The sequence below is a fragment of the Hemitrygon akajei genome, chromosome 6 (genome assembly GCF_048418815.1).
Source record: "Hemitrygon akajei chromosome 6, sHemAka1.3, whole genome shotgun sequence".
Lineage (NCBI taxonomy): Eukaryota > Metazoa > Chordata > Chondrichthyes > Myliobatiformes > Dasyatidae > Hemitrygon > Hemitrygon akajei.
In genome coordinates, this window is record NC_133129.1 from 98310690 (window position 1) to 98321099 (window position 10410).

General features: G+C 43.1%; 1 protein-coding gene across 2 annotated transcripts in view; it reads left to right on the forward strand.

Annotated features, from left to right (window-relative positions):
* Nucleotides 1-4684, forward strand: part of chrne (cholinergic receptor, nicotinic, epsilon) — a 77680-nt gene extending 72996 nt beyond the window's left edge. For both annotated transcript variants that reach the window (XM_073048981.1, XM_073048982.1), the window contains exon 12: nucleotides 60-4684. In XM_073048981.1, the coding sequence (XP_072905082.1) occupies nucleotides 60-227 (168 nt within the window). In that variant the 3' untranslated portion in view covers nucleotides 228-4684. The remainder of the gene's footprint in view (nucleotides 1-59) is intronic.
* The last annotated feature ends 5726 nt before the right edge of the window (nucleotides 4685-10410 follow it).

A 10410-nucleotide genomic window follows, 5' to 3' on the forward strand; every position in this document is an offset into this window, starting at 1 on the left:
TGATCTCCCTATCATGTTGAACTTACAAAACACACAATTATTTTGTTCTGCCCATTTAGGAAAATGAAAACTGGATTCTGATTGGGAAAGTCATCGACAAGGCTTGCTTCTGGATTGCTCTGCTCCTCTTTACCATTGGCACTCTGGCAATTTTCCTCACAGGCCACTTCAACCAAGCACCAGAATATCCCTTCGCCGGAGATTACAAAAAATATGAACCTGAATAGAATACTTCACCCCTCCCCTTCCAAATCCCAGTTCAGGTCCAAATACATTTCTGACCTTGTTCTGTTTAATTTTTGATCTTTTAAAATAAGTTGGTCCTGCATCTGCTCAGAAGAAGTAAACCACAATGCTACTAGGTCGGGCTTTAACTTCCAGGTAATATGTTGGCCTATCTCTCCTTCAACGTGTTTTAGTTTCATTATCTAGTAATGTTTGTTAGTTGGTGCTGGGGAGGAGAGAGAATGGGATGACTTGCAAGTTGCCACATTGCACTTGGGTCACCAAGTTCTGCTGAAAACCTTTCACCTTTAGCTCACATTCAGGAAGGATATTAAGGACTGAATGTTTGCTTTCCTGTTGTCATGTCAGGTTTACTTGACCAGAATCAGAAACAGACTTAAAATCACCATGAAATTTGTTAATTTTGTGGCAGCAGTACATTGCAATAAATATTAAGAGTGAAAAAATTGTGAATTACAGTATTAAGTATATAAACTAAATATGTAGTATGAAAAATAGAAACGCAAAAAGTAGTGAGTTAGTGTTCATGGGTTCAATGTCCATTCTGGAATCTAATGGCGGAGGAGAAGCTGAATTGTTGAGTGTGTGCATTCAGGTTTCTGTACCTTCTCCCTGATGGTAGCAATGGGCAGAGGGCAGGTCCTGGGTGACGGGTGTTCTTAATGATCGTATATTGACTCAAGGTTTATAGAGGTGGACTGCACTTATAGAGAAGTGCTGTCACTTGGCACAGTTGAAAGATCAGTTTTACTGGTCGCATGTGCAGAAAACAGATAAAGAATATACAGTGAAATGTGTTGGTTTGTGTTCACAGCCAGCACAGTCCGAGGATGTGCTGAATGAAATCCGCGAGTGTCACCCTGCTTCCAGTGCCAATGTAGTATACCCACAACTTACTAACCCTAACCTTTATAAATTTGGGATTTGGGAAGGAACATCTTGGGGAAGAAGCATCTGGAGAAAATCTAAACTGTCACGGGGGGCAGTGGGGGGAATGTACAGTCTCCTTACAGGGAGAAAGGCAGGAATTGAACCCCGGTTAGTGATTATTGGCACTGTAAAGCTCTGTGCTAACCACCATGCTACTGTCCTGTCCATATATATAGGTTCATTGGCTACTTTACTAGGCACCTCCCATACCTAATTAAATGGCCACTGAGTGTATGTTCATGGTCTTCTGCTGCTGTGGTCCATCCACTTCAAGGTTTGACGTGTTGTGTGTTCAGAGATGCTCTTCTGCACACCACTGTTGTAACAAGTGGTTATCCAAGTTACTGTTGCCTTCCTGTCAGCTTGAACCTGTCTGGCCATACTCCTCTGAGCTCTTTCTCAAGGCTTTTTTACTCACAGATCTATTGCACTTCGGATGTTTTTGGTTTTTGCACTATTCTCTGTAAACTCTAGAGACTGTTGTGCGAGAAAATCTCAGGAGTTTCTGAGATACTCAAACCGCCCCATCTGGCACCAACTATCATTCCACAGCCAAAGTCACATTTCTTCCCCATTCTGATGTTTGGTCTGAATGACAACTGAACCTCTTGACCATGTCTGCATGCTTTCACGGTACTGCCCCATGATCAGCTGATTAAGTACTTACATTATCAGCCGGTGTACCTAATAAAGGGGCCAGAAGACTTAGGAGCAGAAGTAGGCCATTTGGACCATTGAGTCTGCTCTACCATTTGATCATTGGCAGACTTATGACAAAATCCAGGGGCACTTGAAGAAGAGATTACGGTGCCTAGGCTTGATGACAAATTTGGGTCAATTTTTTTTATTTAGAGATACAGCACAGAATAGACCTTTCCAGCCTTGGTGATGTTCCTTTTGTCCTGTTGTCTGAGGTTACAGCTCTGGGGGGTGTTGTCAGAATACTCTGACATCATGGTGTCTCAGATGGAGTGCAAGTTTAGAATACCCAATATTATGACACCAGTTTCTGGGGAATCTCCCAATGCAGTTACACCCTGCTGATGGAGTTTTAAATTCTATGTACAAAGACAAAGGTGTGAAATTTGATTAAAGCTTGATCAGACAGAAATTTGAAAGAGCGTTATCAAAGTTTTCACACAGCCATTGCTAATAAAACATCCTGCAAGTACTATTCTGCTTAGAATTTTAATTGGATGTCCAGATGCATGGATATTGTTTTAATTTTATTGTGACCTTACATTTGTGGTAAAGGTTTTAAAACCACACCCATTTTATTGATTGCCAAGGAGTTATTTCCCTTAATGGCCTGTGCGTGAGTTGGTTTCATGTGGGGAGGCTGATGCATGGGCAGCCACCACACTGTCCTTGACAGGTTGAAATCGGGGTCCAGGAATATGGAATGAAAGATTTCAGGGGACTCTTCACTGCTACAGCCTTCCTCCATCTTCAATGCCGTTGTGATGGTTCTGCCAGTCACGTCTTCAAAGTGCATTTATGTTCAAAATATGTACACATTACACAACCTTGAGATTTGTCTCCACAAACCCAAAAGAACCCATTTAAAAAGACCAATGTGCAGAGAGACATAAAAAAAAGTAACACATTGATTGGATTGCTCTTTCTCTGGAACTCCCCATTTACTTTTCCACCATGGATGACCTGCCAGGAGCTAAGATCCATCTGGCATTGCCCCAAGGATCTAAGGAACAGACAAGTCTCCCCACTATGACAAGGTGAAGAAATATTTCATTGGGGTGCTTAGACTTAAACAGAGAACTTTGCCATCCAGTAACTTTACTAGTGGTGCAATATTGGATTAAACACTAAGCTTTATAAACTCTGGACTTGAATACAAATCAGACTGTTTCTCTACTATACTGGCCCAAGAGTGCTTGATGAGATGGTGCAGACAGAGCTTTCTTCTGTATTTAATTAATCCTGGACCATAGTTCTCCATATCCCTCCCATCCAATTTTCTCTTAAATGTTGAAATTGAACCCATCTACCACTTTCACTGGCAGCTTGTTCCACAATCGCACCACCCTCTGAGTGAGGAAGTCACCCTCAGGTTCCCCAAAAATATTTCAGCTTTCACCCTTAAACTATGACCTCTAGTTCTAGTCTCACCCAACCTCAGTGTGAAAAGCCTGCTTGTATTAACCCCTACCTATACCCCTTATAATTTTGCATATATACCTTTATCAAATCTCCCCTCATTCTCCTATGTTCCAGGGAATAAATTCCTCTGTTTCTGCAGTGGCTAAGCCTCGGGTTTGCCAGGGTTAGAAGCCCAGACTGGGCTCAAAAACAGCTGATTGGACAGTGATTGAAGGAGTATTGTACTTTGGCAGGGTGGTTGCAGCCAAATGCTTTTCTAGTGGTGGGGAGGTGGGGGGAAATACTAGTGCCAGGGAGAAAGTACGGATGGAATCAATCAAGTCAAGTCACTTTTTATTGTCATTTCGACCATAACTGCTGGTACGATACACAGTAAAAATGAGACAATGCTTTTCAGGACCATGGTGCTACATGAAACAATACAAAACTACACTAAACTATGTAAAAACGACACAGAAACAACTACACTAGACTACAGACCTACCCAGGACTGCATAAAGTACACAAAACAGTGCAGGCATTACAATAAATAATAAACAAGACAATAGGCACAGTAGAGGGCAATAAGTTGTTAATGTTTCTCATTCTTACATATACATTCTATTTACAAGGCTCGAAGTAGCCCCAGCAACCCTACAACCCCTGTTAGCTGTAACTTACTCAGACAATAATTTACAATGACCAATTAACCTACCTGGTACGTCTTTGGACTGTGGGAGGAAACCGACACATTCCACAGGGAGGACGCACAGAGACTCCATACAGACTGGCACCGGAACTGCGGAATGCCCCGAGCTGTATTAGCGTCGCGCTAACCATGGCATATGTAGCATTCCTGGGAATATATATTACATTCCCAGGAATTTATAAATGTCATCGTCAGAATTAGGTTTATTATCTCTGATATATGTCATGAAATCTGTCGTTTTGCAGTAGCAGTACAGTGCGGTACTTAAAAATTAATATGTTATGATATGAAATACCTGAAAAACAAGTAGGTAGTGCAGTAAGAGAGCAAAATAGTGAGGTAGCGTTCATGGGTTCACAGACCATTCAGAAATCTGATGGCGGAGGAGAAGAATCTATTTCTAAAACATTGAGTGTATCTTCAGGCTCCTGTACCTCCTGTGTTAATGAGAGGAAGTTATATTCTGGATTATGAAGGCCATTAATGATGGATGTTACCTTCTTGAGCCACTACCTCTTGAAGGTGTTGTCAGTGGTGGAGAGGCCTGTGCCCGTGATGAAGCTGGCTGTCCACCACACTACGTTGGAACTGGAATATGCAGCCTGCAGCACACCCTCCGCTGTGTTGATGGTTCAACGCAAGTGACACAATTCACTGAAAGTTTCAATGTACATGTGATAAATAAATTTGAATCTAGAATATTCTGCAGCTTTTTTTTCAATTCTGTGCACTGGAGCTACCAAACCAGGTGGTGACGTTGTAGGTTTTTGCAAATAAAATGGCTGAGGTGCTTTATGTTTCAGAAAAGCAATAACAACTCATTTATTGACCACCAAAAAAAAACCAAACTCTAGGTGTGGTAAAAGTCCTTTACATAATAACCGCAGACCAGCCTCTTTAAGTGAACCCCAACTCAAAGTTGGAGGTTGTGAATTCTGTACATTTCTCTCAATTTTGTTACCCTACACAGGCTCCCCCAGAATTCACTAAAAGCCTGGCTGGAGCTCAGACAAGCCACCCAATTCAGGTGTCTCTGGCTTGTCCAGAGGTGTGTTGACATGTTCATGGTCATGTCGTGACACCAGGGGCATGATAGCGGAATCCTCTAAATGTTGGTGGGCAGGCTTAAGGTGCTCTACCGAAATACGTTCAGGTTTACCCCTCTTATCTATGACAAAAATCTTTTCTCCCCATTTGAAAATGCAGAATGGGCCATTGCAAGGGGGCCCAAGGAGATGTTTATGTGCATCATGGCGGATGAAAACAAATGAGGTGAAATGTAGGTCAACAGGAACCCAAGAGTACTGCAGGAATAGGTGAAAAGGAATTAAATTTACTGAGGAGGGAGGAAATGTAGTTGAGAGGCTGACCAGGAGGTTGTGGCCTCAGGAATGAAATCACCTGGCAATCATAATGGCTGTTTGTATGCCAGCTCAGCCATGGGCAACTACAGGTCTTCTGTTTTGGAGAGGACCAACAAGGTCCACATGGACAATGTCAAACTGTCACTCCGTTACCTCAAAAGGAGCCAATGGCGCCTGAACATGATGGTTAATTTTGCCCGTTGGCACTCCACACAGGCTGCAGTTCAAACCCGTGCCACACAAACTTTAGTGCAACCAGTCTCTATGAAGCCTTCTGGCCTGGGTGTGAGAGGCCACGTATGGAGACAAAAAGAGTCCGTCTCCAGTTTGTGGGCACGATGGGGCAAGGGCAGCCGGTTGAGACATCGCACAGGACAGCATCAGTAGTAATGACTGTAGATGTGTTGGGAGCAGGAGTGGGTGCACCAGTAGGGTTACATTAGAAAGAGCCCATTTGGTATCATGAAATGCCCTGGTCATGCCACTGCTCAGTCCAGCATGTGATTAGGGGTTTTTCCTTTAAGCGCACTCTACAAGGGAAGCATTTCAGCAGCTCATGGAATGAAGCGGTGATAGAGACTCACCATACCTAAAAATTCCTGTCATTTTTTAGTAGTGTGGGATGGTGGGAAATCCATGGTAGTGGTTACTTTTGATGGGAGGGGTTTTGCACCTTCATTGGAGATGCAACGGCTGAGAAAGTCAGTGGTTGACAACCCAAACTGCTTTTTCCAGGGTTAATAATCAACCCGCCTTGGCTTAAATGCTCTAAAGGTGTGCGGAGATGGGATACCTGTTCGGATTTGGACCCACTGGCAACAAGTCTGTCATCTGGTAAACAAGAAGAAAATCTAAGTCTTTTAATACAGAGTCCATCAGCCATTGGAAAGTCTGTGCTGCATTTTTTCAGTCTAAGTGGCATGCACAGAAACTCAAAAAGGCCAAGTGGTGTTAACACAGCTGTTTTGGGAATGTCCACCAGGCACACGGGTACCTGATGGTAGCCCCTAAATTAATCGACCTTGGAAAAAATTGACTTTCCAGCTAAATGTGCAGAAAAGTTGTGGATGTGCACGCTCAGACTCCAATAGTCCAAAAGCCTGTAAAAGATGAGATTTCAGCAACCTGTATTTATCATGTTCAAACGCCATTGGTGCCTTTTGAAGATCCTGAGGGATGGTTTGACCATGTAAATGTGGACATTGTTGGTCCTTTTCCTACACTATGGTTGCATTCATCTCCTTGCCATGGAGGACCATGAGGCAAGAGGTTGCCCCCCCCCACCCCCCAGTATCAACAACAGCCGCAGCCATGCCTTGGGCATTCATCAGCACCTGGGTTGCTCGATATGGTACCCCACCTGATATTTCCTCCAACCGCAGTCCCCAATTCATATCAGACCTCTGGGCAGCGATGCCCGAGAACCTCAGCATTAGGCATCACACCATGGCATATCACCCACAGTCCAATGGCCTTAACGGTTTCTCTGAGGGCTTCCCTGAGTGCTGGCAGCTCCAAAAGAGAACCTGCAGATGTCCGTGGCTGAGTCAGTGCTTGGTGATTTCATTCCTGATGCCAAGACCGCCTGGTCGGCCTTTCAACGCATAGCAGGTTCAGGTAAATAAATCTGATGGAGTTGCTTTATGTTTCCAAAAAGCTGTAGCACTTCACATATTGAACACCAAAAAAAAAACTGAACACAAAGCGGGTAAAAACCCTTCACATAATTAGGTCATCACGCCAGACCAGCATCTTAAAGTGAAACCCCCAACTCAATGTCGGCGGTTGTAAATTATGCACATTTCCACACGTTATGTTACCTTATAATACAACCAGTCAGAAAGCTCTCCACTATAGAAATCTGTTGGAAGTCTTTGATTCCCTGGGCTCAAAATTCATCTTCCACTAACAGCACCGAATACTCAATATGAGGGGTTCTGCTTCCGGAATTTCATTTGACTTAAGTCAGAGTAATTATGCTCTGGAGGAGGTGTACGATGAACAGCTACTGCTCTTGAGTGAAGAGAAACATATCCTTCCAAATGATTCTCAAGTGTAAAAGGCTCTTTCAAAGGTACTGGCATCTACTTGTTCAGGTGCTATATAAGATTCGATGGCCCCCTCCTCATAAAGAGGAAGTTAGCTATGTCTCAATGGCAAATAAAATAAACAGCAGCTGGTTTCCGTCATGTTGTTGTTTGTGAGATCTTGTTTTCAAGTTTTCTCACATGATACTGCAGCCGGTGCAGATCACAAGTCCTGGTTTTGCGACCACCGACACCAGGCAGACAATCTCTGAAGAATATTGATAATGGCTGGGGTCACCCGTCTTTTAAAGACACTGTCCAGAAGAAGGCAATGGCAAACCATTTTTCTGTGGAAACATTTGCCAAGAACAACCATGGTCATAAGACCATGATCACCCACATCAAACAACATGGCACGTAATGAGCAAACTCATTCTGCAAATTAATTCACAATCAATTATAAAATTTCAGATCCAGTGAGACAGTTCAGAACAAACCATTACAGCTTTCTTTCCATTGAATGCTAGAACAAAGAGGTTTAATTAATAATTGAACCCAATTCCCTCCTGAATAATACTTATTAATCATAAATTCCAGATTATTTATTTCTGTATTTATATTTAGGGATACAGCATGGTTACAGCCCCATCTGGCCCAACGGGCCCGTGCTGGTATATCACACCCATGTGGCCAATTAACCTACTCACTCACGTCTTTGGAATGTGGGAGGAAACCAGAGCACCAGGAGGAAACCCACACATTCACAGGAAGAAATTTCTTACTCGGGTGGTCCCTGGTGCTGTAATACTTTTGCTGTTATGTTTTGTAACTCAGAACATAAAAACTAATTGAAAAGAAGGCAAGCGAGCTGGGAGATAACTCGTGTACATTCATTTTTACTTTAAGTGAGGCACAAGGACATGGTGGCGTGATGATGTATGTAATTTACGTACTTTTACATATAACCCGCACTACATTATGTAAATGGCAAAGAATGCTTAATCAAACAATATCACTCAAATACACAACTCTCTACAATCTTTTCAGCTATGTTTTTCAGAACCCTGGGGTGTTGTCCATCAGGTCCAGGGGACTTATCTACCTTCAGACTTTTCAACTTCATAAGTAGTTTATCTTTAGTAATAACAACTATGTTCACTTCTGCCCCCTTATTCAGTTTGGCTACCACTTCTTTGTTCTCCATTGTTACCTTTTCAGTGTAACAAATGCATAATCCCGGAGAGGTATGCCTTCAGGCCACTGCTCCAGCATGATTTTCCAGCAATCCAATGCCCACTCTTGCCTCTCTTTTGCTCTTTGTATCTGGAAAAAATAACAGCCCAATACTTCCCTCACCATTATCTAGGCCCTGAATCAACTCCTCGAGGTGAGGTAGTATTTCACACGAGTCCTGGTGTGTTATTTATTGCATCTGGAGCTCCTTTTGCAGTCTCCTCTACAATGGCGAGCCTTCCCTTGTCAGCAATGCTCCCACCAATTTTTTTAAAGCTGCGTGGACTGACCATTGCTCTGAGCAGGAAATTTTTCACACGGCCCGAAAACTGCGTGGCACTTCTATAAAACATTATATAACAGAAGATTCCAGCTGCACAGCAACAAAACCACCATACCAAGGCCAATATGAGGTGTTGTTTCTCTGATTTGTGTCTCGCCTCAAATTGGCAGTAGAGAAGGCCGCAGACAAACATGTTGGAGTGGGAGTGAGTTTCTGTGCGGCCATGCACTCGCGTAACTTAGCGGGATCAGTGCTTGCCAGCCATGGTTGCCCCATCTTTCCTTTTGAATGTTTCTTCTTCTTTGGATGCAATGACCTGCCATTGCTATTCTACTGTCATCCCTGCTTGAGTCCTCCTACAACCAATCTTGGCCATCTCTTCTCTCATGCCTTTGTAGTTACCTTTACTCTGCTGTGATACCAATACATCCACTTTTAGTTTCTCCCCTCAAACTACAGGTGAATTCTATCCTATTATGATCAATGTCTCCTAAGTGTTCCTTTACTTTAAGCTCCCTAATTAAATCTGATTCATTGCACACCACCAAATCCAGAATTGCCTTTTTCCTGGTGGTTTCAACCACAAGCTTCTCTGAAAAGCCTTCGGCAAATTCCTGCTCTTGGGATGCAGTTAACAGGCATATTGAAGTCCCCCAGGACCACAATGTGCATCTCTCATTGCCTTTACTATCTCCTGTTGTAATATTGATGTCAAAGCCATCACGTTGGAGACAACCAAGGCAGAATATGAGGTGTTGTTTCTCTAATTTGTGTCTTGCCTCAAATTGGCAGTAGAGGAGGCCGTGGACAAACATGTCAGTGTGGGAATGGGAACTGTAATTAATACGGCTGGCTAACATTCCAGCATCAACATCTATCTCCCTCACCCCCCCCCCAACAGCCTTTTGTTTTCCTTTATCCTTCTGATCCCTTCATCCTTTCTTTGCTCTTCCCTGCCTTCACACACATTTCTCTGTCTGTTTCCCCACCTCCTTCCCTTTATTCCATTCTCTCATGTCCTCTCTCACCAGTCTGTCTTCTTCAACCCTTTGCCTCTTCCACCTATAAACTTCTAGCTTTTAACATTATTCCCACTTCCAACCACACCTTCCCTCCTCTGGATTTACCCATCACTTGCCAGCTCACCCCGCCCACATGCTCCACACCCCACCCTGTATTCTTGTCTCTGCCCTCATTCTTTCTAGTCCTGAAAAAAACGCTGTTTTCTCCCCTCTATAGATGCTGCCTGACCTGCTGAATTCAGCATTTTTATGAATTTCTGTATGTTTGTTTTATTAGAATTTTGCATTTACTATTAACCTCATATACTTTAAAAATCAGTTTTACAAATAAGATCTAAATACATCGTCGCAGATAAGTACGGGTGTGTGCTCATTTCTAAATTCATTATCTCAATTAATAGACTGGGAAAATCAAAATTATGACCAGAGCAGGTTTTGAAATCGAGATTTTCGCTCCGCTGAAGTTTGGCCTGAACCATTTGCCGTGGCCGTGGCT